The sequence below is a fragment of the Vipera berus genome (assembly GCF_964194415.1).
Source record: "Vipera berus genome assembly, chromosome: 4".
Taxonomy (NCBI): Eukaryota; Metazoa; Chordata; class Lepidosauria; order Squamata; family Viperidae; genus Vipera; species Vipera berus.
In genome coordinates this window covers 40657618-40676134 of record NC_138206.1, presented here as the reverse complement: position 1 = coordinate 40676134, position 18517 = coordinate 40657618, and the positions used below count along the sequence as shown (strand labels likewise).

Sequence of the window (18517 nt, the reverse complement as noted above, 5' to 3'; positions counted from 1 at the left end):
TGTGAATGCTCCAACACTGGAAGTTTTTAAGAAGAGACTGGACAGCCATTTGTCTGAAATGGTATAGGGTTTCCTGTCTGAGCAGGGGGTTGGACTAGATGACTTCCAAGGTCCCTCCCAACATTATTATTATTGTTGTTATTATTGTTGTTATTATTTTTATTAAATGCAGTAGAAATATAATCTTTATGAATTTACATATATCACAATCCATATAGGCTGCCCACCTCAAGCCTAAAATAGTATTTGAGAGTGATTAGCTAGTTTTGAATTGAACCAGCCTTCCTAATGCTGGACAGGGACATCCAAGAATGAATGTGATTAAGGAAAAGACCTTAATTTTTTTCCCCCTTCAATGTCAAGCTGAGCTTATCAGCAGTCATCTCCCAAAGGCAACTTCCTATCAGGGTTCTCTGATAACTTAGTAGAAGCCCCTGTTGAGAATGCACAAATGTTTCTCTGTTATCAGTAAAAATAGCACGGTGAAGACTTGATTCAGGCAAAGGATTCCCCCAGCCAAAACGCTGGAGAACGGGAAGCTCCAGTAATGTCATTATTGGATCATGGAGAAGAAGACATCAACCAACTCTACTTTAGAAAAATCCTTAATAATGTATAATCAAGTTCGCAGATGATACAACTGTGGTGGGTCTTATTACAGGTGGGGATGAGACAGCATATAGGGCGGAGGTACAAAAACTATCCATATGGTGTAGTAACAACAACTTGCACCTAAACATCGGCAAGACGAAAGAGATGGTGTTAGACTTCCGGAGAAAAAAGGAGGAACCTGCCCCACTTTACATCGGGGAGGATTGTGTAGAGAGAGTTTCCTCCTTTAAATTTCTGGGAGTCTACCTCTGTGAAGATCTGACCTGGAAAGTTAACACAACCCAGGTGGCTAGAAAGGCCCAACAGAGGCTTCACTTTCTTAGGATCTTGCGGAAGAACAGGGTAGAACAACAGCTAATGACCCTCTTTTACCGGTCTACCATAGAGAGCGTCCTCTCGTATGGTATTGTGGTTTGGTATGCTGGTCTGACAGCTGCGGATAGGAAAGTATTACAGAGGGTAGTGAGCACAGCACAAGACATTGTGGGCTGTTCCCTGACACCACTGGATGACATCGCCAGGGCTCATTGCCTTGGAAGAGTGAGGAAGATTCTCAGGGATGACTCACACCCTGGACGGTATCTCTTTACTCTCCTACCATCCGGTAGGAGATATAGGAATATAGCCAGCCGTACCAACAGGCTGAAAAATAGCTTTTATCCGTGGGCTGTTAGGCTTTTAAATGGGACATAATCTTATGCAGAATTGACTTGGGAGGCCGGTGTGTGGTATAGTTGGTTCACATAGTGTGGTGGGATGGAGGGTTTGTTGTCACTGTGTGTTGGGGGGAGAGAGCACAGGGGGAGGCTCAGCTAATCTCAATGTACACATGTTGTACTTTGACAATAAAGGTTTATTATTTATTATTATAAGCAGTTCATTAAAATAAGGTAGAACTAACGGGCAGCTGAATGAAACTGTCCATTGGAGTGATCCACAAGGAGTATCCTTTTGCAGCTGAGGGCTGCTCAGCTAAACCCAGTAAACTCAAGGTTTTATGTTCTATCATTTGCAAGTGGCAATTACAAACAGCAGTGATTTATTGAGATGAATCAGTCTATATGAAATTATCTTGAGGAGAGCATATGCTACTTTCCTTCCATAAGGCCTGATTCTACAGGTTAATTGGGATCAGAACATATGTATGTGATGGCTTGATTGTTTAGAAAATGTATTTCCCGTTTTTCTTTATAACCAAGAGTTACCAAGTGGAATGGTGTAAGAGCCAAAACTAGCATGATTTCATTGGAGTGCAGTAGTTATCTCTAATTTTTAAGACCAGAAAAAGAATGGTCGAAGTGTTGACTCAAAAAATCAGGATAGAAAGATATAAGTTAAACACTTAGACATTTACAGTATACCCAGGGTTTAATTTTTGTGTTCATTATATAACATTTTATCTACAACAAAGCAATTTATTTAGCCATGCTGTATCTGTGAAACTTCTGCTATAAGACTCTGAATATGAGGTTGACTACCTGATGTGTAAAAATGTATTGCCTTGCTGGTTGTGAAGCCTTCCAAATGATAGCATATAAAACCTTGAGTTTACTGGGTTTAGCTCGAGCAGCCCTCAGCTGCAAAAGACAAAATCCACTATTTTATATTGAATATGTACATGAAAAATATGCATGTGTAAGACCCTATTTGGGTATAATGGGCATTTAGGTCTAACAGGCATCCATTACCCTAGATACACTATTCTGGGGCTTTCAAGGTATATTCATATTGTATCAATTATCTTCACATCATGATACTGCATAATGTACTGTTGGCTGAGTGCAATGTATAATTTGTATGTTATGATTTATGGATTAGTATGTTAGATATATGGATTGATGAATTAGTATATTTATGGATTAGTATGTATAGTATGTTGCCAACAAAAACTTCTCACTTCTCCATCAAATCACAATTAAACTCAGCCTTAGTCTATTATGATATATGAACCTAGTCAATAGGTCAATTATCCTGATAGATTATGCAATTTCATTTACCATGAATGGGACACAGCCATACAAGCATAAAAAAAAGTACAACCGAGAGAGCCACTAAGAGAGATCTTTTACCTATACAAAGCTACTGTATACGCTAAGCTTATATATGGGTAGCTGAATTACCCCAAGCTGATGACTTTCTGTTATTATGAACTAAAAATTCTGGAGTTCCAGCAAAATGCTAACTGACCTTGGATTTGAAATCTCATATATATCTTGGGCACTCCTTTTCATCTGTATGTACAATATAATTTTTTATGACAAAGATGTTAACTGGAAGTTTCTAATTATTTGTCCAACAACGTACTGATTTTCTGCGAACTCTGAAATATTTTCTGATATTGATGAAACTTAAAAATGAGTTTCCTATCAAAAACAAAACAAAACCCTGACTTTTCAGAAAAGAAATCAAACTGTCTTGCTAGTGAGGTCACAGTAAAATAAGATGGTTTATGTTACGATATCAACCAAAAGGAATTCTTGCTGTTATTTGTTAATGGAAGGAAAAGTGACAACATGGCTTCTGCAATATTACAAGATAAAGCTAGATTAATCATAACAAAATAAAAAGTACTAAAAATTTAGTAAGATTGGAAACTGTCTAAGATTTTCTAGGTCTTCACATGAAACCTTTCAAGGTTTTAACATTTTAAACTCTTTTTATTTACAAAAAATATGCATGGGAAAATGTTGAGGATTTTTTAAGTTTAAATTTCTTGATGCCTTCAACATGATAGAAAAGAAACCAAATTCAACAGTTTTGTAAGCTGCTAATGCTGCCACCCAATTGTTAAGACTATTAATGCTTTACAAAAATACAGAACATGAAGTAGTTCTTAATGATCATGTTTATCCAACATTTTTATTTTCAGGATTTTTTTTCTATTGCTTTTAAGAGTAGTATCAACCAGTAATAACAATCACAAAGTAATACTGATCTGTGTATAAGTATAAAAAAATGGAGAGAAAGAGATTTATAGATATATTCTGTTTTTATTTTCTCTCTATATGTATGCATTCCTGTATTTGTGTGATTTCTTTGCATCCCATTGTTCTCTTTCTAGTTAAAGTGTCTCCTCCCAATTGGTTTTCTAAAACAATAATAATTGTCCAAAGAGTATTGTCAGCAGAATCGGAGCTTCAGCTCCTCTTATGATAGGACCATTCAACAACCCCAGCTGAAACCTTTTATGGCTATACTTTATCTGTAAGGCAATGCTGATACATCATATCAGACAATAGCGAAATAACATGGAACATTTTCATTACAGCAAAATATACTGAGTTTCACTTTCAAAATAAAACATTAATCTCACTGGCATCTCCCATTACTGAATGAACAGGACGTTAAAAAAACAATAACAAACAAACTTCAGATGTCATACATTGCTGTTTCGTCCTTCATAGTCCAATGCTCCACATCTCTGTTTCAGGCCATTTCCAAAAGGATGGAAGATTTCCTTTTCCAGATGTTCTTAAACAGTATTTCTTAAATTACAACAGTCACTAAATATTTATATGAAGTCTCTATTTCTGTCTGCACGTGAGATAGCAGAGAAATGGGGCAAACTCCCTGAACTGGTGGCAATGTTTCCTGTGAAACATAAGATCCAGTGCATGTGGGAAGTCTGCCATATCAGAAGACAAAAATTCTACTATACACTGAAGTAGCTTCTCTAAAACTGCAAGTGTTCCAGAGAGGGCTCAAGAGAAGAATATAAAGGCAGCACCTTTGCAGAAAGACATCTGAGGATAAACTTGCCAAAAGTTTCATTTGTGTTTCATTTCCTGGTAAAGTGAGCTGTTCCTTTCCAAAGGCTTAGCCTTAGTCCATCAACCGCATGAGAGCAGCTGGCTAACACTGGCTATGATATAAGGTCTCAGTTCACAAGATGAAACATGTAAATCTCTGAATGTACCCTATGAAAGCATTTATTTCTTTAAGACTTCATGACTTTGCTTCTGTTTTCCCAGTCCATTAAGACAACTCTTCTATAGCAACATCAAACCACAAGGGACATCCTTGTTGGGAATTCATTCTGAGAAAAACAAGAAAAGAGAAGCAAAAAATTATAAAATATCAAACCAATCAACACAGATGGGGTTAACATATCAATGCTTTAGGCCCACCTCCTCAAAAAACCATAAAATGAAAAGGATTTCTGCCACATTCTATCCCTAAGATACACCCATGTAGCCCTCCAATTGAAAATAATGAAAAAATAGAATGCCTCTTTTTTAAGAGTATTCCTCTTTTTTAGAGTTGAAAATCTCCCATGTACATAGTCCATCAAAGGAACTCTATTTTTTTGCCCTTCTCCTTTGAAATAATGATCACCTAGCAATACAATAATCAGGACCATGAAATAATGTGTAGTCAAGTGATTATTCTTTCAGACAAAAAGAAGAAAGACTTCCCTTCAGGAAAGAAAGAAAATGAGAGGAAAGCTCTTGATTTACTTTTGTATGTTAAGACAATTTCCCTTTCCTCCTCTTTCTTCTACTCCATGTGAAAGAGGCAAAAAAAACCAGTGTGCTTCTTTTCACATGGAATGCACAATTCAATGAAATCAAGGATTCAGCCTTCCTTAAAAAAAAAGCTTTTGCCCAATGGTTAGAATTTTTTTTTATCTATCCCTGGGAAGAAAGAGAAGACACAAGGAACAGAACAAAGTGGCCATTTGGCATCTATTTTCAGGCCAAGAGACCATTCTGTAAGTCAGTTCCAAATGATCTGGAAGCTTTGCATGTGCTAACTATAATCAGTAAGAATGTTTTCATTGAATTTTTTTAATGATTTATTATGTATAATCATGAAAAGAAAGGTGGCTAGGATTCAATTACTTATTCATTCATAGGAACATTAAAAAAACACGCTTATGGACAGTTTGTCCTCATTCCTTTAATCCAGGGGTGTCAAACTCAATTTCATTGAGGGCCACATCAGCATTGCGGTTGCCCTCAGGGGGCCGGGTGGGTGTGGCCAGGGTGGGCGTGGCCAGCTCCACATCGTTCGCATCAAGGGTGCCTATGGGGGCCTGGGCAGGAGTGGGACAGATCTGAGGGTCTCTGGCAGAAGGAGGGTTTCTGGGCCAGGGCCAAGGCAGTGGGGGCCGTTCCCTCACTGTTTCCAGGATGGCTTCGCGGGCCACATGAAACCACTTCGCGGGCCGGATCCGGGCCCTGGGCCTTGTGTTTGACATGTCTGCTTTAATCTGTTTTCTCATAAGCACAACCTGTAGTTTTCATTTAATATAGGTAGTCCTTCAGTGACCACAGTTAGGACTTGTGACTCAAGCAGGAAGTGAAAAATAATGCGACTACAACTGTTTTTATATTATTACTTCCAGGTGTTTTTTTATGCTTTATATCTTCAGAAAGATACAAATGCTTAAATAGCCACTTTTCGCCACTCTGTTATCTTTTAGAATACTCTCCCCAACACTGGGATAATTAGCTAGAACTGAATAGATATTTGCATTTGCATTCAATAGGGAGAAAGGGAATTATAAGAGACACATAATGCACTACATCAAAAGGAAGACAGTAGACCCAGCTGTTTGCTTAGCATACTCCCAGCTGTCAGCCAGGAGCTGCTCAGGAGACAAAGGAATGGCTTTAGTGTGAAACTGATTTGGGTCTTGTCAATTTCAGGCAGCAGCTGTGAGTTGCATGGTTCTATCAACTAACAAAGATCACAGAGCTGAGGCTGTTAACTTGTGGTTAGCATATCTGAGCAATGCACTGTGCTGTGATGGAAAGTTTGGTTAGGCAATTATTCTGCTCTGTGAGTGGGGGAGGGGAGGAGTACTAACTGACAATAATGGCAAACATGTCACTGAGAAACAGATGCTGCAAAGATCATAAATGTGGATATGGGACACAAAGTTAACTTTTTCATCACAGTTTAAATGTGAATGGTGGCTGCCCAAGGCAGTCACTAATAAGGATTACCTGTATGCTCAGACTTTTAATGTATGCACTTTCATGATTTACTCTTCACAAGTCTGGTTCATCACGGGATGTCAATGGAAACCAATAAAATCTCACAAGCAGGAGAACCATCTGAGCAGAGTCTAATACAAAATCCTTTTCTTTTTGCTATCATTCTTGTTCAGTGGATAAGTACACATTGTAAATTCATTTCATAAAAAACTCTTTCAACTACCCAGAAATAAATTAATATGTCTTTCAAGTGTGGCCTAATATTAAATTCTTTAACTTATAGGTGTAAATTAATAAGCAATGATCTCTCTACTGATGAAATTACAATGACATTAAGGCAATTCCTACTGAATTCATGGCTTACCCTTCTACCCATGATACACATTTGATGAATTCATATTTTGCTTCACTCATATTTTCTCTTAATCTGTGAGACTAAATTTTGCACTATCCTTTTCATCTGGCCACATTTTGAAATGCATCTTTGAGGTGTAAAATCAATATTCCCTGGGGTAAAGACAAAGTGGTGATTTTTTAATTTTATTTTATTTGCCAACTGCAATTTTAACATTAAATCCAGAGTACACAATGTCTCTGAATTCTTCTATCAAAGTGCAATAAGCATTCCGCCCATTTAGCCCTGGCACAAGGGTATCAAGATATTGCCTCACTGTTTTGGGGGGCTCTTTTTTCCTCTTCTTCTCTGATGAATTGAAGTTAGGTTGTTCTCTGTTTTTGTATGAAAAACCCCGGCTCAATTCCCTCTCGCTGTAAGGTGGCAGAGTATCTTCTCCTTCCTCTTGCTGTGGAGGTTGTTGCTGCTGCTGTTCTGCTTTGTAAGTTGATGATGGTGACCAAGCATAGTAAGATCCTCCCCTTTGGCTGGATTGTGAGCTGAGCTTTGAAGGCGTCTCACTATGCTCACCATTCTCATCATAGCTTCGAGATTTCCTTTCAAGGGCACTAGTGAGGTAGGAGTGATCATACTTCTGACTTCCTCCAGGTGTCCGACACATTAGCCTAGGCAGGTGTTTCTCTTCATGCATACGTCTCCTGGGTGGGCTGTATCTCCATTCCCGGTCTGGATCTGTTACTGGTTCACGGTTTCCTCCCCTGCGTTTGCTATAGAAATCATCTGAATTCTCCAGATGTTGTATTGGCCCCCTCCTTGATCCTGTCCTCTCAAAGTGCCGTGGCTCCTGACTCGCCTCAGTCCGATGGACCTGTTGACTGTAAGATTCAGCAAAGGCTGCTAATTCATCCATGGAGACAGCTGGCACTCCGAAAGAAAAATTCTTTCTTGAAAGCATTTCTGACTTTGATCTCTGCTGGCTGGGTAAGACATAAAAGAGATGCTTTGAATTTTTGGTTTAATTTATTTTTTTAGATTAATTAGTAACCTACTTGTCTGTTCAGCCAATCTAAGTAATTCCCAGAGGAACATTTGAAATATTATAGCAGTCCTGTACTTGTACTGGCAGCACCCAAGTGAGTAGTAGAAAATTCTTTTTTTTTAACACTGATTGCCCTATTTCTAGAGCAGAGGAAACTATACACCTAAGCAAAGTCAAAACTTTTTATCCATATAGTTTTTTATATCCAGGTTACCTGAAAAAGTTATTCTCCAAAGACCTCCAGTAAAAGCTCTTTCCTACCACATGCTCCTTTCAATTGGATTTGCAGCTATTGAATCTGGACCCTTTGCCAGGCAAATCATCCGTTGCGCTGTTCAGCTATAGCTAATAGAGTTACAATAAGGGTAATCCACATGCATGACTCCACAACATACCTTTTTACCTCAGTACAAATGATTCAGACTTAAGCTCACAGAGTTCAGCCTGTTAACTGGTAGTTAGCATCTTATTGATTGGATAGGAACAATCAACTAAGGGAATAATACTCCAAATATGTTATTTCTGACATCTCATCTTTCCTCTAAGTTGAGATAGCATGGCTCAGAGAATGACTATTACGTGTGTTGGGGAAATCCTGGCTTGGTAATAGTACAGATGACGAAAGTCTTGACACAGTAGTTGGTTGCAAGCTAAACAAAACAGCAATATAATATTTTGGGAGAAGAAAAAGAAAGAAAGAGGGAGTTGGACTTTATCTTGTGTCAATCACTTCAAATATTGCTCTATTTCTGAGCACAAAGAAAGTGAAGATGATCTGTACTATACTACCTCTCCACTATGTATTATAGAGTGTAAGACACCTTATAAATATGTATTATTTTAAAGGATGATTTATTTTAAGTATGATTTGTTGAATGTGATACAGTACCAATCTACACTATCCAGATGGTTGACATACAGTATGGCTCCCTAAACAGGCTGTGCTTGGATGTTAGATGTTTTATGCTGTCTGACAATGCCCAAAAGATACAACTTCCACAATACATTGTTCAGATAAGACAATGCCCTTTTATTGTGCTTCAGCTATACAAAACTAGCTTTGTAACTTACCTTATTTATTGTTAAATGTATAACCCACCTTTATTTTGTACAACTCAAGATAGTATACATAATGATCATTCCTCACAACAACAACAGTGTTAGGCTATTGGGCTGAGAGAGTGATTGGCATGAAGTCACCCAGCTAGCTTTTATGCCTGAGGTTCAACAACCACAGTCTCCCAGGTTCTAACCCAGCATTCTAACCACTACATCAAACTGGCCTTCCTTACATTTATCATATCCAGGTGCAGGATATCAGATCTTTTAAATGCCTTATGTTCATACTTGCTATTCATCCATATAAATCAGGAAAGTTAAAAATACTGAAAAGCAATAGTCTTCCGTTTCCACTTTCCACCACTGACCTCACCTCATTCTGAAGCTTCCTCTGTCTTCCCTGTAATCAGAACGTGTTTGTGGCCTGGATGTACCACTTCCACTAACAACCCCTGTCCAGTACTCAGCATCACCACTCATGTCTCCTGAAGGAGGAAGTGCTTTCCTGCACACCTGACGGTAAGACTGGCGGAAGTTGGCACCCCCATCGTGTAAAGAACTGAGCTCTGAGATGGTGTTATTGTCTGGAATGAAAGATAGTAGTTATTGGGAAAATGTTAGAGAAGATAACATTTTTGAGATGCTCATACCACCCTGAACATTATCTATTTGCATAAACTATTTCACTGTTTACACGCGCAAAATGCTTCACCCTCCCTTTCCCTCCAGTCCACCAACCGAAAAAGGTTGTAGACCTCTGCCTTAGAATAACTTCTCTGCTCTAAAAGAAGTGGTAGTTTAATCCTTTCTAAAGACCACACCTTAGACTTGGGAGATACTTGAGAACTATTGCCTTATTACAGATATTCTTGCTTGGGCAAAATGCTTGAGGGGATGAGAGACAATTTATTTATGAGTAATTGGAGAACATTGATACACTAGACCTGCTCCAGTTTGCTTTCAGGCCTGGTTTGGCACTGAAGTTACTTTGGTTTCTTTACTAGATGACAGATTATATGAGAAAGACTGGATGAGTGCAACTTTCTATTCTCTCCTGGATTTAATCTTAGTACTTTGCTATCTACAGCTAAAGTTGGAGGCATTATTTTTCAATGGCTCTGTGCCTATTTCAGAAAATATTAAGGGGCTGCAGAGTTCCTGGCTCCAAGCTCTGGGTTCTTACAAGGATCTATTTTATCATTCTTGTTTAATATCTACATTAATTCATTGGTGCAGTAATCAGTAGATTTGGGGTTAAGCGTCACTTGTATACTGATGACATCTAGCTCTAACAGCTACAGGTGTTTTTGTAGATTACTTTCCCCTGGAATTTGATCAATCAGCAGAAGTTGAATCCGACAAGATGGAAACTCTGTAGACTGATGGTCTAGGAACTGGAAAAATCTTCAATTCTGGGGGAGATTACTACTACTTATTCCCTATGAAGGAGTTGGTACACAGTCTTGGGGTATTAGATTTTCTTCTCTCACTTGAATCCTGGCAGCTGCAGGGACAGTCCATGTCCTGGTAACATATATTTGAATTACTGCAATTAATTTGATGTAGGCCTGTTATTCTTGAAGATGACCCCAAAATTGCTGCTAGTATAGAATGCAGAAAGATTACGGCATTGCTTACTTTACTTAGATTTATTCCTTTATTTTGATTTTATGGTTTATAACTGCCACAGGTTTCTTTGAACAGTAGCTAGACAATAAGATTTTTAAAGAAATAAATGTCTGGTAAGCCTAATGTTAAGGATTGGTTCATTTTAAAAATATTGCAATATTGTCTGCAGATCAATAGGAAAAAAGCTCAGAAAAAAATCCCATATAGATGACATCTTAAAAAGTGGTGCTTTTGAAGTGACATCTGCTTAGAGAACAGCATATAAAACCAATATGATATTTATATTATAACATAAACATTTTCATATGCATTAGTTCTACGCTATCAGAAATGTGGGATCTCAGTCACACTATGGAAGACAGATCAGCTCTGTAGAATTAAGTAAATGTAGCTTTTCATAATGACTTGATCTTTCCCGCCCATCACCCCCATTGCTTATCCCCCAGCAAGCAATGACATTTGGATCCTAGGCATTCCAATCTGGAGGGAACCTTTTTATAGTATTCTCAGTGGGTGGAAATGGCAGCATGTTCAGTGATGAGTATTGTAGAACACCATGTAATTTGCTAGTTTTTCTCAAAACTGTGTTTAAAGTCATTCCTTCAGTCTGCTTACCAATTGATAGAAGCAGCCTGCATGTCTGAGAGTGCTAGAACGTACTGGCTCTTATAAAGTGAGTCTATTGAATGCGTATGCTAAAAATAGATAGCAGCAGTTATTATTTTTTACATAACACCCCCCCCCAATTCATCAAATCTGAGAGGATTAGATGAGTCAATGACTTGGGTCGCTATTTTGTTTCACTTGAAATGATTGCTATGTACAGGTAGAGATGAAATATAATATCCGTGGGTAGCAATTTGTGGACATGCACCTGCTATAATATTCTTTAGAAAAAAACCACTTCAATGAATTACTCAGTTATGCACAGTGGAACTTATGGAAATGGTAATATAGCCAATTTATCTTCTTCCTAAAGTACTTGTTAAACCCTTTAACAAGTTTATAGAAAATTGGTGAAGAGTGGATTATATTATATATTACTAGTTTATCACATAAACAATATTTAAAATACTTTTTCAAAGTAAGTCATACATTCATTAGCAATTGAGGAAATAGGCAGTTCTAAAGTTCTAACCCTTGATTCTTATTGAAGTAGAAGGATTTATTCCATACAGCATTGCATGCAGGGGCTCATGCAATTGAGTATTTTTGTACTCTATTGAAAAAGTCACATGAAAGCTCCAACCTCCTTCCAACTGCAACATGCAAACTAGATAACAGGCTTGTGTAACTTAATTGATGTGATTATCAAGCCTCCAGAAAACTTCCTCTAAGGATTTTTGAAAATTAGCATATTTGGGGGGGGCAATATAGATTGATAACAACACCTGGAACAGGTGTTACCTAAAGCAGGACTTTTCAACCGGTGGTATATGTACCACCAGTGGTACTTTAGCACCTGGCAGGTGATATACGCCCCATAGCCAAGTGTAGTGGGGAAGGGAACCAGCTAAAGCAGCGCTGCACAGACCTGGAGGAGATCAGCTAGAACTGCAGAGCTTGGCAGAAGCCCTAGGATCGGCGCATGTGGTGACATGGTAATTGGAGCTTCCGGTGCACCCGGAAAAGGAGGAGGAGGGCAGAGAGAAGAGAAGTATAAAAGGGGGAGGTTTTGGTGGGAGAGGGAAAGAGCAAGAAAAGAATAGGCTTTTCTTACCAAAGCAGTGAAGAGAGACAGAGCGAGCAGCCTGTTTTCAGGCGAAGGGTGAGAGAGCAAGCGGCCGGTTTAGCGAGTGATGTGTTTTTGGGTGAAGGGTGAATGAGCGACTGGCCTGTTTAGTGAGCGGCGTGTTTTCGGGGGAAGGGCACATGAGTGAGCGGCATGTTTAGCGAGCGGCATGTTTTTGGGGGAAGGACGAGCGAGTGAGCTGGGCAGGAGCCCCAGGATCGGTGTGCGCTTCTACAGGGCTATGGGGGCTCGGCAGGAGCCCAGGATCGGTGACCCGTCCAGAAACACTGATCAGCTGGAGCCCAGCGCTGATCTTGGTGCTTCAGCTGAGCCCCCCAGAAGCGCCGATCAGCTGGAGCCTGGCGCTGATCCTCGCACTGCTGCTGAGCCCCCAAGAAATGCTAATCAGCTGGACCCCAGCGCTGATCCTGGCATTTCTGCTGCGCCCTGACAGCCCTGCAGAAGCAAAGGAAGGAAGGAAGGAAGGAAGGAAGGAAGGAAGGAAGGAAGGAAGGAAGGAAGGAAGGAAGGAAGGAAGGAAGGAAGGAAGGAAGGAAGATGGGAATGAGAAAGAGGGAAAGAAGGGAAGGAAGGAAGGAAGGAAGGAAGGAAGGAAGGAAGGAAGGAAGGAAGGAAGGAAGGAAATGGGAATGAGGAGGAGGGAGGGAGGGAGGGAGGGAGGGAGGGAGGGAGGGAAAAAGGAAGGAAGGAAGGAAACCCCACCCATGGTAACCACAATGCTAATGTGGCCCTCAATGAAATTGAGTTTGACACCCCTAATATAAAAGGTTAAGTGAATCTGGTTTCCCCATTGACTTTGCATGTCAAAAGGTTGCAAAAGGGGATCACATGACCTTGAGACACTGCAACCATCATAAATATGAATCAGTTGCCAAGCATCCGAATGTAAATCACGTGACCCTGGAAATGCTGAAACAAGTCATAATTTGAAAAATGGTCATAAGTCACTTTTTTTTCAGTGCTGTTGTAAACTTCGAACAGTTCACTAAGTGAACTACTGTAAGTCGAGGACTACCTGTACTTCATCACTTTTTTCCTTTGGGGGGCGGCGGGGTGTCATCAAGTTTTTGACACCTTGCTAGGCAACTGGTGGTTTTTCGGTTACTGCCATATCATAAAAGTGGTACAATGGGTGAAAAGGTTGAAAAGCCCTGACCTAAAGGGGACAATAAAGTGATGAGCATGGCATGAGGAGGTCTGTGTTAAAATTCCGTAATATTTTAAATAGAAGCAAGGATGACATTAATTTGAAATAGTTGATAAAACTGTTTCTCACATCTCTCCCGCATCCTTCTGGCTGGGTCAAACTGAGCCAATTCTTTCTCAACGTAGTATAGCACCTTCATAGAATCTCTGTCTTTGTCGGTTTGTATTCGGTAACCCTTGTGCACTGCATAGAGAAGTAAGTGATTAGTATATGCAGTCTTTCTAGGAAACAAATATCTAATATGCCATTAGGAGGTCATTGTCCTATGATATATAAATGTACTAAATTTTTAAGTGTTTAGAAATATGTTTTATTAAATAATAATCCTTCTCTAACTGTTGATGATGGGGGAAGTTTCCAGGTCCCCTTCAAAGTGGTGGTTGTCATCTTTACACCCTACTTGGCTGGTTGTCATCTGACTTGGCTCAGCTTCCACTTATTTCTCTCTTTACTATAGCTTTCTCTTGAGTTTAATTGGGAATCCCAGCATCAATGAAATGTAATCTTCCCTGAACCCAGAACTCAAGTCTTCTTCATGATTTCCCTACTCCTTTGGAAACAGAAGCATTCCCAATTAGATATCTGCCACAACCGCTCCTAAATTTTAGACAGTCATAAATTATAGTTCTTCATTTGACATTTAGAGACAAGATAATATTTGGATAACTTTATTGATTTGTCAACTGACTAAATCAAAATGGGATAAGGAAATTCTATGCTTTTCTAACTGATTCTGTTTTACATTCTATTATTTTAACATTCCAGAAATGAAGAGAGAGAGAGAGAGAGAGAGAGAGAGAGAGAGAGAGAGAGAGAGAGAGAGAGAGAGAGAGAGAGAGAGAGAGAGAGAGACGAAGAGATTACCACTTTGTGCTCCTGCACCAGATTCACTAGGTGCCAAGGGAGGTAAATGTGACTTCTCCACAAGGACAGCATGAGATGGGACTCCACTACCCAAAACAGTAGGAATACAGTATGGACCTGGGATTGATGTGACTGCTGGAGGATATCCAGCCTTTGCAGCTTTTCCTGCTTCATACACTGAAAAAAAGAGTAACAAGTAATACTTCAAATATATCAAACAATAACTGTCCTTCTCTGGTCCAGCTAACAGATGATACTTAGTCAATCTTGGTTGAATGTGAACAAGGATAAGACCTGATCATTATTTGAATGGGAGGCCATCAGAGAATCTCAGGACTGGAAGCAGAAACAGAAAACCTAAAAACCATTAGCTGAGCACAATCCAGAAGATTTGCGAGACTTGTGTTTCCTCAATCCTGGAAATTTAGAGTGGGGAGGATATTTGGGGGGGGGGAATAAGGATTGTAATGGAAATATAATGAACTCATTTTAAAGAAGCAATCTCACTAGAAGGTATCCCAGAACACACTTAGTTTACATATTGCTTCCCCAGCCAAATCTGGTTTTTGAACTGGTTATTTGTACATCACTGAACACAATGATTCCTCTCTTAATCATATAGTAGTTTACCTTTACTTTTACTGCCACTGACAGCTTCAAGTTAGTATAAAAGACAACTTGTTGAACAGATATGGTAAGAAACTAGGAGTAATACAAACAAAAATGTGCACAAAGAAATCATATGAATGTTCTTTCTCATCATATAGTCATTTTGATTCAGAAAGATGGGTACCATTTTATACATTCAGTCAATGAGAATTTAGAAGCATACATATCTTCTCCAGTACAATAATCCAGTCCTTTTTTAAGTAACTGAATTTGCAGATGAATTTAAGTCTCATCTAGCCTACCACTATTGATTGAAGCTGCTGAAATGTTATGAAAAACATTTAAATCATCAAAAATTAAACAGCTGCTTTAAAAAAAATAACACTTTTAAAAGTTAATATTGCAAAATCACACCCAATAGTGGCTTTCTGCTAGCTGTAAATATATCTGCTAATTGAAACTAGAGAAACTTGCAAATTGTCTGTGCCATTCTCCATATTAATTCCAAAGATCTCAACACTTGTAAGATGAGCTCTTGAGAAAGCTTGTAGAACTGCAGATAAGAAGACTGACAAAATCTGGGTGTGCTAGCAGAAAAAAAATCTCACAATTAGGTACACTGTCCTACACTAGCAGTACAAATAAATTTTATTGTTATGTATATGTAGGGGTGTGGGTCTGTACATATGTTGTATATAGTATGTTTTAGGTGAGTGTCATGTATGTGTTTCACTTTGAGAGCAGGCAACTAAATTTCATTTTTGATGTGTGCTGTTGTGCCCACAGTAAAAAATGACAATAAAGATTATCTTACCTTATCTTATCGTAAACTGCCAAAAGACTTTGATAGTCACAAGTTTAATAAAAAACAAAACAGTAACTTGGTTATACAAAAGGCCAAAGGTAGTTATACCAACAGACATGTTTTAAAAATGTTCTAAAGCAGGGATCCCCAATCCCTGGGCTGCAGACCAGTACTAGTCCATGGCCTGTTAGGAACCAGGCCATGCAAGCAGCAGGGAAATGTGTGGGATCTAGGTTATGCGCAAAACCATCACCCTTCTCTCCAGTCCATGGAAAAATTGTCTTCCACAAAACCAGTCCCTGGTGCCAGAAAGGTTGGGACTCCTGTTCTAAAGCAATATTTTCCAAGTTCAGAAACTTGGAAAACTAGTCCAACTTTATTCAGCATCTAGTAGTTACACAAAACTAGTTAAACATGGCTTCACCTAGATGGGGAATATCTTGTTGCTATCCCATGGATAACAACATCTATAGGAAATTTAGTACTCTGAAAGGCCAGATAATTTAGGTTTTAGCTTTTTATACTGATTTTTGCATTATATGTACTCTTAACTGTAGCTTTCAAGCCCATATAGATTTAGATTTAGATTTTATTAGATTTATATACCGCCCTTTTCCCGTAGGACTCAGGGCAGTTTACAAGGTGTTTAAAACATCAATACAAAAATTTAAAAACAATTAAAAATGATTAAATTCAATCCCTGAAGTAGAAATATAAAAACCTCAATTAAAACTCTCAGCCTGGGCCGGAAAGCTCAAAGAGCCAGGTCTTCAGGTCCCGGCGAAATGAGCGAAGGTCGGGGGCAGTCCTAAGCTCCACGGGCAGCTGTTTCCAAAGGGCAGGCGCACCCACAGAGAAGGCCCTCCCTCTGGGTGTTATCCGCCGGCAGTCTTTTAACGGCGGCACCCTGAGAAGGCCCTCCCTGTGGGAGCGCAGAGGACGAAGGGAACTTGATGCCGGCAGCAGGTGTTCCCTCAAATATCCTGGACCCAAGCCATTTAGGGCTTTATAGGTCATCACCAGCACATAAACTTTCTTTCTATAAATAAATATGCCAGACAGACAACGTATCTTGATGAAAGATTTGTTTAAATTTTGATCCACACTGTAAACAGTCACTCACATGCTCGTGGACAGCAGCAAGTATCTGGACAGCAAGGGCAACGAATGTAACAGCAGCAGTTATAAGGACAGCATTGGCACCAGCAAATCCCAACCAGGAGGAAGAAAAGGAAAGCGCCCAGGATCACCAAGCCCACAAACATCCATTCTGTAAACAAAAAGATAAATGAATGAAAAGTTGGAGGTGTCAAACAATAACTAATATTCAATAAAATACAAATAATAAATGAATACATATGCTAAAAAGAAGTGCTAGTCTTTATAGCGTAATGTAAACCAGTTGAAATTAAAACTAGACCCACGAATCTCAGTCCTAGAATTATTTAAGACAGAAGAAATAGTATTTCCTGAGAAGGTCTATAAGGAGTAATACACTGTATAATGTAATCAAGGAGAATAGCAACATAATGGCACACATGTGCCTGAAAGGAAAACCTCAAAATCCCCCTTTTGCTAATTTCAAATGGGTATTTATTCTGCTAGTCGAAACTTGAACTTGTTAGCTAGATGAACAGCCAAAATTAAAATTGGACATGCGGGATGGTGAGGATTTCCATCTAGCATATTACTGAAGTTAAGGTATGGGATTATTTTGACATACATCAAGCAATGAAATAATAAATAAAATAATTAATAATAAATGACATAATAAAAGCAGTGTAACTATAATATACAATAATTCAAACTTCATAAAGTTGCCATATCATAAAAGCTCATAATAAAATATATCATAGAGCAATAATCAATTTATGCTGTCTGGGTGTTCTCTGATACCACCTTGGTAGTATCTTTGCAGAAGTTTCATTACCAAAGTAGGTAATATTATCACCACACTAGGTAAGATCATCAGTTAGTAGGTAACATAAAATGACAGCAAGAAAGCTACCAAGTTCAGAGAGCACCAAGGACCCCACCAGGGCTATAAATATTCATTTCTATAAATAATCAATCTTGAAAATAGCCATTCCCAGGTCAGCTATTTCCTTATTTCAACAAATGAAATATAGCTTTGTGGTCTTTCTAAATGTCAATAGAAAAGAAGCTATCCTTAATTTGAACTACAAGCTAAAATGATGACCACTTTATGTAACTAAAATTATGACTTTATTGGATTTATGAAGAAGGCTGTACTATTGAAAGAGAACTTTAGATTTTTAAGTACACTTGATCTTATCCAAAAGACCAGGAAACAATTTAACAATTCTTTATTAATTTTTGTTTAAACTAGAATATATATGTCCAATTGTTGTAACTGGAATCAGCATCTAAGAACAATGCAACTAATTACTGTAGACTAGGTAGAGAAGGCTAGTAATGGAATCAAAATTCCCTAATGTGGCACTGTCCATAAATCTTGGTATTCAAATCCAATGAACCCAGGCAGCCATTATTCTTGTGGAGAATGAAAACCAATACATCTAAAAAAAAACCAAACATATTGGTGAAGTCTGCTCTGAATATTGCATGACATAAAGAATGGCCAGTCTTTATATTGCCAGGATCTTTTTTTGGAGTAGGAGA

At 38.7% G+C, this 18517-nt stretch overlaps 1 protein-coding gene across 1 annotated transcript in view; it reads right to left on the bottom strand.

Moving 5' to 3' along the window:
* Positions 1–4176: 4176 nt before the first annotated feature.
* Positions 4177–18517, bottom strand: part of ILDR2 (immunoglobulin like domain containing receptor 2) — a gene marked incomplete at its 5' end in the record, with an annotated part of 52957 nt that continues 38616 nt past the window's right edge. The window contains 6 exons of the mRNA XM_081326520.1: positions 4177–4648; positions 7226–7886; positions 9381–9591; positions 13666–13779; positions 14461–14637; positions 16998–17144. Of these exons, the coding sequence (XP_081182646.1) occupies positions 4613–4648; positions 7226–7886; positions 9381–9591; positions 13666–13779; positions 14461–14637; positions 16998–17144 (1346 nt within the window). The 3' untranslated portion in view covers positions 4177–4612. The remainder of the gene's footprint in view (positions 4649–7225; positions 7887–9380; positions 9592–13665; positions 13780–14460; positions 14638–16997; positions 17145–18517) is intronic.